The 14,778-nt window shown below is 33.9% G+C and overlaps 1 protein-coding gene across 1 annotated transcript in view; it reads left to right on the top strand.

The window, feature by feature from the left end:
- LOC119635984 (transient receptor potential cation channel trpm) overlaps positions 1–14,778 on the top strand; it is an 86,625-nt gene that overhangs the window by 63,711 nt on the left and 8,136 nt on the right. Inside the window, exons 21-25 of the mRNA XM_038031049.1 lie at positions 4,016–4,162; positions 5,585–5,742; positions 5,881–6,071; positions 6,171–6,316; positions 13,511–13,610. Coding sequence (XP_037886977.1) covers positions 4,016–4,162; positions 5,585–5,742; positions 5,881–6,071; positions 6,171–6,316; positions 13,511–13,610 — 742 coding nt within the window. The remainder of the gene's footprint in view (positions 1–4,015; positions 4,163–5,584; positions 5,743–5,880; positions 6,072–6,170; positions 6,317–13,510; positions 13,611–14,778) is intronic.

The following is a 14,778-nucleotide window of genomic DNA, read 5'->3' as shown; positions in this document are numbered from 1 at the left end:
AAGTAATAATTGCAGCAAAAAAAAAAAAATCATCAATAAAAACAAATTATTATAGTTGTAATTTAAAAATTTCCTATTAAACAAAAAAAGAATCATATATCATCAGTAGTTTTTGACACTACTACCGTACAGCAAACGCTGTATATATATGTATGTATGTATATATGTACGTATGTATAAAAACGTAAATCGATAATTACAAATGTACATATGTATGTATAGTTTTAAGTATGAATACATACATAAGATTGATTACACAATCTTCCTTCTAATCGCTCTCATAAGCATAAATAAATAAATAAATAAATAAAAAAAAACGAAAAAATTAAAAATTTTAAAATAAAAACTTTATTATAAAAGAATGCAAGGAAAGCATAATAGTAATTAGTTTAGTTACAAATCCACACACACACACTCACTCACTCACTTACTCACTTAGTTGGTTAGTTACTTACTTACTTACTTACTTACCTACTTACTCACTATTCTTACAACATTGATCCTTTGGATATCATTTGACAAAAAGAATTTAAATTATTATATTATTGAAGCAATTCAGCAAACAATCAAAATATTGTCGAATCATATCTATCTATCTATCTATCTATCTGTTTATCTATCTATCTCTTTTCTCATAATTGAAATTGATTTTGATATCATTCACTAAACTCCCAGGCATCCAGACACCGTAACAACTTTTAGTTGACATAATTAAATTGTCATTCGTATATTAAAGTGTTTGTGCGTTTGTATCACAATGTAATGAATAATTTCAGGTTAATCTCACTGCAGGAGCAGAAGAACCCCCATCCAAAGTTAGTTTAAATAATATTTGTTTCTCTTCTCATTTCTCTTTCTTATCTATCACATTTGCACCTTTTCTACAATACAAACGCTTTTCTATGTATGTCTGTTTGTTTTCAAAAACTCATTACTTTTATATTTCAGCGATTACATGAATTCATAAAAAAAATTACTTACTTACTTACCTTTTGTTTTGGAAAAGCGTTGTCGCCTCAGTGTTGCTATTGTAATCAAGTTGCGCTTAATTTTCCTTTTCTCCATTCTCTCTTCATACACTGCTTTTAATTTCTTTGTTTTTTCTCACTGGAAGGTAAAGATTTACTAATTTGGTCATTCTATTCACAGTCTATGGAAACGTGCTTATCTCCGCCTCCGAAATTCTCTAGCGAATATTGTGGCAAAAGATTAAAATTTAAAACAATATAGGTTTTGTATAGGGGTATAGGGGTATAATGGTATTAGTTGTTATAAAAAAAAAAAAAAAAAAAAAAAAAAAAATTTTTCTTTCTCATTTATATATCAAAAGCTTATAAGTGTTTACAAAAATTTGTAAATTTTATATTAATCACGTTTGTGTTAATGTAAGGACGCTTTTGATCCATTCCCGAAAAATTACATTCAAAGGAGGCATTTTCTTATACATTTTTAGTCTGGTTACTACTATTCAATTCAAAAGTTAGACTAAGGTAAGCATTTACAGCCTTATAGCTTTAAAAGACGATTCACATTTTAATCAGCCTTGTCTGGGGCTTAGAAAATCATTGCTAATCTAGTTTGTCTTCCATGATTTTTTTTTAATAATCACCCGGTATGATGGTCAGAAACGTAGAAAAGGCAACATTTGCCTTATACGTAGGAGCTAGAATATGCTTCATGGCCCGAAAAGGTAAGCAGAGCACAATAGTCAAGCAATCACGGCGCTATGCATTGTGCTTTATTAGATAAAGAATTTATTTACTTTTTTTTTTATGTACCATATCTTTTAGACTATATAAGACGCACCTTCTGACAAAGAAAAATGGATTCAAATTTTGGATGCGTTTTATGGTCTGAGGGGAAAATTCAAAGATTTTTTTCAATAAATCTCTCTCTAAATTTGAGTTACGCGAGGTACAACAGCAATAGTTCGCATGAAAGTAATGCGAACGGAGACGTGTGATATTACCGAGACTGAAGATGAACTAAATATTGCTAGTATTAGTTATGTAAACAAAAAAAAATTTTGAACCAAAATGAACATAAAAATGTATTCTTCTAAAAATCATTTTTCAAATTTGAAGTGCGTCTTATAGTCTGGAGAATACGGTATACGTAAACGTAATCGCAAGCCCCCTTACTTGCTTGCCTGACCGTGAAAGCACGTGAACCCTTCTTATAATCCGGAAAATACTATATACGTAAACACAATGCAGGCAACATTACGCCTGCGTTGTTTGTAAGAGAGGAACGTGAGGGTACGTGAACCCACAAGAACCTAAGACCTCTGCTGTACGCTTTCAATAAGCATTAAATCACATGATCAGCCTCTCGATTCAGTTTTTATGGCGAGTTGTAAGAATTTCAATTCTTATTAAGAAGAAGTCGAAATAAAAGTCGGGCCTGATTGGTTACTCCCGACAAATATACATTAGTATACTTGGATGAACTTTTTTGCACTGCCTTTCGACTTTTCAAAAGTAATGTTATTATTATTATTATTATAAATTTAGTCAGAGAATAAATTCTAAGACTAAAGTCTTAAAGCACTAGCATCTAGGGCTATCGGCTTTTTATTAAAAATTCTACCGCACTTGAGGTTTGAACCCACGACTATTGAGTTACTAGTCGAGACTCTTGCCTACTCGGCCACTCAGGCGGATATCAAAAGTAATGTTACTTGGATTGTTTTAGCTAGACCCTTACCCTCGATTGCTGTCATTGGCGCTCATGGGCTTATATCCAAGTTTTATCATATGTGTCTGTCTTGACACTTAACGATTGATTGTCTAAAGCACTTTTCACAAGTATTCGGCAGCGACTTTAGCAGAAGCGATCGCCAAACGTACTGATGGTTAAACTTGTATCTTGATATATATAAATATTCACACGGAAACATTGTTGTTCGCTGATACATACTAACTGTAGCGTATATGATTAAATTGATTAAATCGAACATATCAAGTGGCCCAGGGCGATATTTAATTGCGAAAAACTAAAATGAGGTTAGATCACGTTAGGAAAAAAAAGAAGAAGAAAATTAATGTTGAAAAGCTGAACTTTGTTTTCTTCAAATTGATCTATGACCGTGAAGAAGAAGAAGAAGAAGAAGGTAAAATATTATCATTATTGTTTGAATATGAAAGCAAGAGACACGTTACTACCCTCACACAACCTTTTCTTCCACACTGTCTGACGGTTGAACTTGATTTTAAAGGTACTTTACATATTGATTTTTTGTTTGTTTTCCTTTTCCTTTACGCAAAAGTATGCATGACGATATAAATTCTAGGAAGATGACCACTGGTTTCGAAATATGCACCCACATGCTAGAATTTCATAACATATATAAATGCATATATAGATATATATTAGTAAGAGAAGTGTTTTTGAGTTTTCGCCTACATAGCCCCCCCCCTCATCCGCCCCCCATCGGTTTAGTTCAGTTTTTTCATCATATTTATGCAATTCTTCTAAGTGCACTTTAACTGAAGCTCGTTTGTGCACGTTTTCGACAACGGCTTAGTGATGCATCTACATTTTAATTTTAATTTTCTATTTTTTTTTTTTGTATATATATATATATATATATATAAATATGCAATTTTCATAGTATTTGTTTACATTGGTAATCTACACGGTAATCTAGTTTATGTAGACAAACAGCATGTAAGTATGTTGTTAAACTTACTCCTGCTTTTCAATGTTTCATTGAAATGTAATTAAAATTATTTTTTTTTTTTTTTGTTTGTTTGTATTCTGAGAGCATTTTTAAATACGCGCGGAATGGCTACATTATTGAATTTTTATTCACATTTTTTTTAACATATTCTTCACTTTTGTAAATAATACAAAATCTCTTTAATAATCGAAGTTAATTAATTATTATCAATAAATTTAATTTAATTTAAATTTAAAGCAAAAAAATTAAATTATTATTGTTTTTCAATTATTTTATATTCTGCGCTCACCCAAAAAAAAAAAAAAAAAAAAAAAAAAAAAAAAAAAAACTTAGGTTTCATTAACCGATTCCGATCCATCACAGTTCCGGGATTTTTTTCATATGACCGAATACGAAGTGAAACAACATCAACCGCTACGTCTGAAAAAGAAATTCTATGAATTTTATACAGCGCCGATCACGAAATTTTGGGCAGATTCGGTAAGATTTCATAAAACACATTTACTGCATTTTTATCTGCGTATTGAGCAAAGTGATCTCAGCTTATGCAACTAAGTTTTTTTTTTTTTTTTCTTTATAATAAAAAGTTGAACTTGAACTTTACTTCTCTGTTCATCCGCATGAGTAGGCGAGCAGGTCATAATTGCGGCCACCAAGTCAATGTACCCGTAGCTCAGTCGGTAAAGCCAAAACACCCTCTAGGTTGTGGTCATCTTCGAATCAATTCTTTTCGATCACTTTTTTGAGACCGCCTCCGCCTTACATTAGGACAACACTCCAAATGATCTCAAACGTAATACGATATTATATTACTTACCGCGCGATATTGCGCCAACCTATCTTTTAAAAAACTATTAGGTATTTGCAAAAGTTTTGATCATTTTTTCACTTGAAAAAGGCATTTATTGAGGAAAATTGGTTCAATGTCTATTAATCAAAATAGTTTCCATCATTTTCTACAACAACGTTTTACAATATTTTTGATAAAATGGCGACGTCATGTTGAAAGAACTTATAGCGGTTTGGCAGCGATCTACCACCCACCGAACCATTTCGCACTTCTTCATCTTCGCGAACTTGCTTGCCAGCCAAGCGATGCTGTACCGAGCTGAGTAAGTGCTAATTAGGAGGCGCTATATCTCGCGAGTACGTTGGGTGTGGTAGAAATTCCCATTCAAGCAGCGTATCTTGCACAACTCTTGCAACAAGTGGCCAAAATGACCTTTTTAGTCAATTTTCGAGGTAGCCCTTTCCCCTCCTTTTGGACGTCTCCCATCGACTGTAAACGTGTAGAAACAGTTGATGAATCAACTGTTGAACTGTTCGAAAGTTCTTCCAGAATTCGTGCTGGGTTTTCGGCCTATTAGTCTTGCAGTTCACGGTCTTTGAATTCTTTTTTGGTTCTCGAAGCCGTTTTTTGTCGTTGACATCAAAATCGCTACTACTTACCCGGTAATTGAAATATGACGGTGCAGCATCACTATAAGCTTTTGAATATATTTGATGGATTTCGTGTCGAACAACAACAAAAATGAATGTTGAAAATGGAATTTTTGAGAGTTCCTTGATTAGCATCAACGTACGCTGAATAAAACAAAAAATATTAAGTGGAAAATTGTTATTTTATATAGAAGAGGATCAAAATTAATCCAATTCAACCAAACTTTGTGTACACTGGTATTTTCCAATTCGTTAGCATTTTTACTTATAGTAGTCGCTGATCAAAATTCTTGCAAGTATCTAATATTACAGTTACGTGGAGTTTCCTTCTCATTGATGATACCAAAAAAAAAAAAAAAAAAAATTCGATCCAAATCGAATATGAACATTTAGTTGCATATGAGAGATACACTTGCATGCTATTGTATGCGTATGTCCTTGTTTACACTTATTTTATTATAGATTGCTTATATGTTTTTTCTCGTCATGTTTACCTATACGGTGTTGGTTAAAATGGAAGCAACACCACGTTGGCAAGAAATTTATTCTATCGCATATATCGCAACCTTGGGTTTTGAGAAAATACGTGAAATTATTTCATCTGAACCGGTCGCCATAACGTATGTTATCCATCTCGCTCTCTCTCTCTCTCTCTCTCTGTCTCTGTCTCTCTCTCTCTCTCTCTCTCTCTCTCTCTCTCTCTCTCTTTATTTTAGTCTCTGCTTATATAAAAGAAGTTAATTTACTTTTCATGGTAGACATAAATTTTCTGTTTGGGCTTGGAATATGTGGAATCCTTGTGACGGCGCAGCCATAATATTATTTTTCATTGGTCTTTCGTTTCGTTTTCGCCCAAATACAATGGATATTGGACGTGTAATTTATTGTGTGGACAGTATTTATTGGTATCTGCGTATATTGAATATATTGGGTGTCAACAAATATTTGGGTGTGTATAATGAACTGCTTAAGCAATACAAGAGATATTAGAATTGATTAATCAGTACCGACTTAATTAAAATGCCAATGTTTACATTTAATTTTGCAGGTCCTTTGGTTACAATGATGGGAAAGATGGTTAAAAATATGATTTACTTTGTCGTGCTATTAGCAGTCGTTTTAATGAGTTTCGGCGTAAGTCGTCAGGCTATACTATATCCAAATATGGAGCCGACGTGGCGTTTAATAAGAGAAGTAAGTACACTCTTAAGTCAATCAATGTGATGTAAGTGTTTAGTTTATTGATTTGTGTGCTTGTCCTTGATTGGATGTAAACGCGCATATGTGTGTGCGTATACGTATATATATATACATGTACATATAAAAGTTCATCACCAAATAAATGTGTTTTGTTTTTTTAATTTGTAGCAACATCTAAACGGGCAACGATAACAAGATGAATTTTCTTGTATTTTAGATATTCGTTCATAACATATTCATTTAAAAATCGCTTCCCGACTTTTGCAATAATGGTCACTTTTCCACATAAATCTGTTCTTACTCCATCAATGGCATGAATAATTTTGGCAAGCAAATAAAGTCACTAAGAGTTTGTGGTTTAGTGGATGCCCCATCCTAATCCCCAAAAGTGAAAAGCCCAATGCAGACTCTTTTGGTGATTTACACGATCATTGAACTTTTCTCCCAATTCATTTATTTATTTTTTTTTTCTTACAAAATATATGGTAGGCTGGACCATTTTACTGAATGGGTATATTGTTCAAGTCGATATCATCTAAATTTTGCCACAAAAAAATAGTTATCATGTTTCTCTAGCCTTCATGTTCAAAAGTTACATTTCCAGCCCACAAACACCAAAAGTTATATATGTACAGGTAAAAGTCCTTTAGGAACATATCGTTTTCCCAAAAAGTTTCAAGTTTCCCTGTGTCGGACAACTATGTATATATGTATGATAGCCAGATCCAAACAAGATACCGACAAAAAAAAATTTTTTTTCCAAATCTCAATTGCAAGTGTGCTTTATTGATGTCTGCTTTCGGAACCACAAAATGAATGACCCTGTATATGTGCGTATGTACATATATTTCTCTTATTGAAGGCGTTACTAAATGAATCTCTTCATATTTCCTCATTAAACGGCAGCACACAGTTACGTACGAGTAAAAATGAATGGAATTTAAAAAAAAGTAAAATAATTTAGAAAATCGCTGACTATGTACCTATGTCGACTTAGTTCGTCTTTAGTTCTCGAAGTTTGCCTGGTGCCAGGAATACAAATAAAAAAAAAAAAAAATTTACAGGGATTCAATTGCCCTGTTTCTATTGTAGCTGCCCGCACTATTATTTTAAGCGAACCGAGTTGAAGGACGACGCAGCTTCAGCTCCATATCATTTTATTTTATGGCCAACCAGACAGAGGATGACCGCCACACGTGTAACGACAACGAAAAAGATACGTGGAAAGGCGGATAGCGTGCGAGCACAGTATGGAGAATGCATGATTAATCGCCACTAAGGCATGGTCTATTTGTAAATTGAAGTGAAAGTGCACGGACTTCTTATCTACTAAACTATGCGGTAGACTAAATGGAAGATGAATAAATTAATTTTCTCTTTCATTTCACTAAATTGGACTGTGGCTTATAATTTTCTTGGCCACTTGTTGTTGTTATTAGATATTTCTTATTTAAAATTATCGAAAATTATCTATTATTCTACCTAATGTTCCCGCAAAGGAAGGCAGTGTGTTCATGTCACATTTGGAGACTAATGATATTCGAGGCGATGGGTATGAATTTTGTCAAATTTGTATGTCATCGCGGACTTAAACGTTCACGGCAGGAACTCACACTAAACTTCTAGAAGCATATGATCTCTATGTTAACGGACGATTTATGATATCTATTCAGAAGGCTCTTTGACATTGACAATGAATTAAAGGGTTGACAGAACGGCGTTTAACAGGGTGATTGTGAAACTTTGCTCATTATCGCCATAGGTTTGCCCACGTTTCGCCTACCATTATTTATATTGTGCCCAGTATGCATAATAAAACAAGTAAGAACATTGTGGTCGGACAAGGCCGACCATTAAACAGCACAGTCTAACAGTCTAACACAATTCCTAGTTTTCTATGAAATTACTATTATGGGTCAGTTTTCATCATCACATAATAAAACTTTGAGCTTTCTGCTGTACAAAGGATCAATTTTCCTGAAAATTCTTGTTAGAGTAGGTTCCAAAAAATAGGCCGAGATGATCCAAATTTGGTACAGTTAATTTTTTTACGTTTAATTACTATTATAACATAATTTTCATCATGAAGCATTGAAAATTATACCTTTTTGTCGCTTGAAATTAAATTTTCATTAAATGAGAAGGGGTTCTAAAATTGCTCAGCCGATGCAAAGTTTTCATATCCACTACCACTTAGTCACTTCTGCCGAGAAATTTTGAAAATTAAAATTTGTTTCCGTATAACGACTTTTCAGAATGGGTCGTTATACGTGGAATGATCGGAAAAGGGAATCGATTCTAACCATTTTCAATAGCGTTCGTCCTTGGGTCAAAACACGTCACTGTACCAAGTTGCATCAAAATATCTCAAAAATTGCAACCTGTACCTTAAACACAAATTGACATGGACAGACGGACAGACAGGCTTTAGAAAATGGCTCTCGATTTAGAAAATGACTCTAAAACGATCGTTATAATAAAAGGTGGGGATCTTTTTTAAGACCTTCTGGGCGCTACATACGACCGCACTAATTTAATATACCCTGCACCGAAAGTGGAATAGGGTATAAAAATAAAATATGCTTTAACTTAGATGTGGAATGGGACTCAGAAACAATTTTGGTCCTCATAAGATATTCCTTTAATCAGTAATGGAAAGTCAGAGCGTACATAATTTATGACGGGACTCAAAATAGGTTTGATGTACTTTTTGCTCAAAAAAGCTTAAAAGTGATCAAGAGCAGCACTAAAAAATTTGAAAGTGAATTTTTGAAAAGTTTTTCACAATCTAGGCACCAGGAAATAATAGGTAATAAAATAAAATTTAAAGCATATAACGAAAATATTCACTATTGCTATGTTGGATGGATTTTGAATTCCTAGGTAGATGGCAACGAAAAAAGAAAGCTCTTTGCTTAAGAATTTTTCGGTATACAGCCTGCGAGAAAAATGCTGCCAATGTTATAGGCAAGTAATAGGTAAAGCAAGCGCGATAGGTAAAGTATGTAAGCAGCTTCCAAACGCACTGTAAAGCTGCATTGTCTTGTTGTCTTATTAAGATACTTTTTTATACTGTCTGTCCACTATATGGATCGACATTTGTATTGAAAAATTAATCTCAATATTATGTATACCTTTTGAAATCTTGAACATTTGGTGAGTACTAATCTTGTGTGTATGCATAATATGAAGAAGTCGTAGAAATTGATTCATCTCCAAAGCGTATTTTGTTCCTAGAAAAAAAACAAATGATAAGAGTGCTGCAATAATAGTTTTTATTTTCTTTAGCTATTATATAAATTTGTAATATCGTAGTAATGGAGTACATACATCAATCATATTGTTGTAGTGTTTACGTAAATTAATGAAATTTGATGAAACATCTTAACAGTGAAAATTGTATTAATTAATTGTTAATTAATTACATTTGTGTATTTTGTCTTTTGCATTTTTTCTCTCTTTTTTTTCTATGTATCAAAAAATAAACCACAAAAAAAAAAAAAATAAAAAAAAAAATGTCGTTTTCAATCGCATTTACTTGCCATGTACAATTTATTAAACATTGCGAAACAAACATATGCGATTGTTGTTAATTGCGCAAAAATTAAAATTGACAAAACGCACACACGCGCGCACAACAAAATTTTTATCATATGCATTATAATATTGTGCACTAAATAGGTCATCGCCGGGTCTATATTGGCACCGGGATTTCTTGGAGTACTTAGTCACAGCAGTCGCTCGCACAATGCACGCTCGTCGTCGTCGTCCTCAGGTGCGGGCGGTAATCTTAAAAGCATACTGACATCGGCCTCGCACCGTGGCTCAGCAACAATGCATCATCACACAACAACAACAACAACAACTACAACAACAACAACAACAACACCACATACCACAACATCGGGACAATTATTACAAAAATCTGAATTATTAAATAATTTAACCGGCATTGAAAGCAATGTAAACGAAATTGTATTGAACACGCGTGAGACTCGATGTTGTGTATATCGATGTTGAATATTGAAACAAATTTGTAAAATGTTTGCATTTTATGTATGTGCTCCTCCTATATATATATGTGTGTATATACATATATATCTTCCGCCGCTTTATTTTCTTACTCTCTTCTTCTCCAAAATGTTCGCTCAAGAATCATTTTGTATTAGAATGCACAGCGACAACTTTACTTGTTTACCTTTTATTGCTATTAAAAAACTTAAATTATTTAACTTTTTTTTCTTTCCCAAGCGTTTTTCATCTACTTGCTTACTCTTTCTGTTTAATTCCTTTTTTTTTTCTTTCTTTTTTTTAAAATCTTTTATTGCCTTTTCATATTTGTTTTTATCTTTTCGTTTTCATAATGCATGTAAATATAACAACAACAATACTAAAACAATTTATCTTCACCTGTAGATGCGTGTATGTACTCTATTATTTTCTTACATACAATTCATAACAAGAAGAAGAAGAAGAAGAACAACAACAACAACAAAAATTGCAACTTCTCTTCGAAGCAAAAATCTTTTACTTTTCACCTTTCCACAATTCAATACCTGTACGGAAGAGATATAAAGAAGAAAAATTGGAAAAATTTCTTTTAAAAAACATATTCTTTTAAAACTCTAACTTCATCACACATATCGATCTATAGGAGTCACTCAGAAGTTAGGATCTACCTAAAGCAGCCTCCATGACCGCGATAGTTTTTCACTTATGCATTCAATTCTATTCTTTAAAAGCTTTACTCATCTCAATCAAGTCGTTCAATTCAAGGGAAAATATAATTCTCTGTCCTCAGGCAAGCTCGGTTTTTTGATCACTAACCAAGTTGGCAATCGATTCTCGTATACGGTGGTAATTAGCAAAATTTTTACCATGAATTACTGCAATGTCACTTCATTTTCGCAAATATATCGTATCGTTCTTTATGCAGAAGTTGGCAAAGCCTGCTTATGGACCGAACAACGAAAATGTAGAAAAACTACCGTGTATCACTTTCCGATCGAATCGGATCGAGCGGATATGTTGAGATATTCGAAAATTTGAAAAGACAATCAGCAAAACAGACTGGGCCGACCCTTAAATCTCCGACATCAGAAATTTATATAAATTGAGGAGTTGGGAAGAAAGATCTTATTATTCTTTAAGACATTGTTGCCATATTTTTCATGAAAACCTTTATATGGCAGAAATGTTTAATTTTTAATAGCTCGTAGTAAAAATTCGTTCATGATGATAATTTGATGTATTGATGATTGTAGAAAATTAGTAGTACGTAGTACGATACTTTTGCTCCCACCCCATATAAAGGTTTACTAATTGTAGCGATAGTTATGTGAGAGAAGATCTAGAAATAATTTGTTTCATTCCTCGCAAATTTCTCACCGCAAAGGTATCTTTCGCTTGCAATTACGTTGTCATACGACCGACTATTTCAAAACAAAACGATTTATGGCGGAATGATTATAAAAACGATCCGATCCAATCCATTTCGTTCGTCCTTGATTCGAAATGTATCTAAAATTGACGTTCCGTTGAAATATCTGAAAAACATGCGACCCGTATCGAATCCAAGAATATATGCAGGCGAACAAACATATATGCTTAAATCGAATCAGAAAGTGATTCTGAAAGTTGGACATAGCTGAAAACTTTCTATTAGAAAATATCTGAAAAATGTGTGAGCGTGAACATCCGACAAGCAAGTGTACCTATGTGCTCAAATCGAATCAGAAAGTGATGCTGAAAGGTGGGCTTAGCTGAAATCTTTCTATTACATACATCGGCGGCAGCTTAATGTATCCTTGTCACAAATACCTTAAGCCGGGCCACTCTGATTTATTTCATATAACGTGGATAGTAATACTTGCAAGAAATCCTCGCGGAATTGAAGAGTAATCTTACAACTGTTCTTTTTATACCAAAGGCTGAAAGCAATGTGTATTCGTTATTCGCAATACTCGGTGCTAGGTCGATTTAACCCCAACCCCCTGATATAATGACTGGAATGTCTTGCAACGTTTATATACCGCCTAGAGGTCACCGTTATCCTTTTGTTCCCCACACAAGGTGATGACAACTCCTTCATTGCTTCTTCATTCATGCAAACATTCCAACTCTAAGTAATATAGTTGGGGAAATGTCATAATAGGATTAAAATTTTGAGAGCAAGAAATGTACTCTTCACAAAATATACATTTCATTACCAATCTATGAATGCTTGGTAATTATTTTACATTTCCATATAATCTTTAGCCATAAAAACAAATGAAACATAAACTTTGAAGAGTTTAATATGATCCTACCTACGTTTATATGCATGAATCTATCTACTTCTGTGTTACGCTCCGTATCCATAATAGATAAAAAAAAAATTTTAAAGGAAACCTTGAATGATATTCAAGAAATGTCACGTAATCTTGAGTCTCAAACAAATATTGAAAATCATAAGTGCACAGATTTGCTTCGAAAAAAAATTGCAATCGTTTTGTCGTCATCTGCATCTCACATATGTGCTTGTGCCTGCATAAATGTGCTGTCTGTGCTAAAGAAAATAAAATTTCGAATTTTTTTTTTCTCTCTTTTTTTTTTTTTTTTTTTTCGGCAACGATGGTAAAAAGTTAAGCGATGTGAAAAAGCCACATTAACCAATTGCAGCCTTTATGCATACTACAGGAAAAACTGAGGTTATCGTAAAAGAAGAAAAAAAAAAAAAAACTCGAGTAACATTTTTCAACAATTCTTTAGTTAGTTATAGTTTACTACTACATATTACGTAAAAAAAATATCACTTTACACTACCACGTAAACGGACGACAACTACTGGACTGGTAGTATTTTCTATGTAAATACCGGATACATGAGTGCGCTTAATAGCTTTCCTCTATTGGATGCAGCCCTATCTCAGCCATTTGAATATACTCAGTGACCATTCATTTCTATTCTTAAACCATATTTATACATACGTATATGTGTCATCATATATGTTAAGTATTTCACTAAGTGTATTAAATTTAAAGAAGTGAAGAAAACAAAAAAAAAAAAAAAAAACTAAACCATTCTTGCTCGTGCCTGTCATATGTACTAGTCGTCCTGTCTCATGTTCTATTGTCAGCTATTGCTTTTCCTAATTTCCTATTTTTGCTTACACTGGTTTTTCTGTTTGTCTTTTCTTTTCTTCTCCAGGTATACTATCAGCCGTACTTTATGTTGTATGGTGAAGTTTTCGCTGACGATATTGATCCACCATGTGGTGAAAATCCAAGTCAACCAGCATGTGTAACTGGTAAGTTTATACTATCCTCCTTCGATATAATTACAAAAATTTAGTCGCTTCCTTAAGTTATGTATAGGGAAGACATTGCTTTTTCCAAAGCTGAGTCCATGCGTACAAAAATTATCTCGCATTTAGCAGACACGAATCGTCATCGATTCAGTTCGCCCGTACTCAAGCTTGACGACACTGCAAGCATTACAAGTCTCCAGTTGTGCGCATTTTTGCACTCTCCTTTGTAGTCCGCTCAAAGGCGACATAATCCCCATCCTAATGCTAATTCACTACAGTCCTCTATGCAGATCACTTCTCGCATCGCAATCCATCCAAGCATTCTTGGAAATACTTTTGGTCCGTCAAGAACGCAATATGTGGTAAAGTGGTCATTTATATCATTCAACATATATCAGGGCGCTTATGACTGGACGTAAGTTTCTGAGTATGGGGAGAACGTGCTCATAGAGCTACTTCCAACAAATGGCCGCAAACAACCTTTTAAGTGTCTACCGTCTACATCCATCAGACAAGTTGATAGATGCGACAATGCAACATTTTTCTCTTCGGTGAAAGCAGTTCTCACTTATCAGAGACAACTTCCTCCGGAAGACACCGTTGGTACATTCTGGTCTTCGGTGCGAGACAATCGCGATCTTTTTATTTTTGAAACTGTATCTGAATTCGAAGAGATCTATCATTGATCCGACTGCGACCGTAAGCTCTTCTGCTATTGTAGCAAGACTTACCTCCTTCATCGTTCGTATTCATTACATCGTTTTTAGGTTCGATTTGCAATTTCTTAAGCGCAGGATAATCCGATTGTTAAAAAATGACTTCGTTTTGGGAATCGTAGCTAATTCTTCAGTCAAACCGTCTGTCCCAACTAAATTGACATTCGTCTTCAGTACTGTGTGCCACTACAATATGCCAAAGTACACAGTTCCACACCGTAAAGCTCATACCTGTAGATAAGGAAAATTGCCACTTGCTGTTCTTAGAAGACGTTTACGTGCGCAAAAACTAACTTATACCCTATGCCCCGCGTCCTATACCCCACATACAAGACACAGGAGCTCGTTGAGTTTATGCGAATGTATTCCATACCCAGAAGGATTTAAAGTTGTTCGTCTCTCTGTCCATCTTACTATCTTGTGTTCAACCATACCCAGAAGGATTTAAAGTT

This window comes from Glossina fuscipes, unplaced genomic scaffold, assembly GCF_014805625.2.
Source record: "Glossina fuscipes isolate IAEA_lab_2018 unplaced genomic scaffold, Yale_Gfus_2 27, whole genome shotgun sequence".
In the NCBI taxonomy this organism is placed as follows: Eukaryota; Metazoa; Arthropoda; class Insecta; order Diptera; family Glossinidae; genus Glossina; species Glossina fuscipes.
Note: the sequence above shows the minus strand (reverse complement) of the source record. Positions and strands in the feature narration are given on the sequence as shown.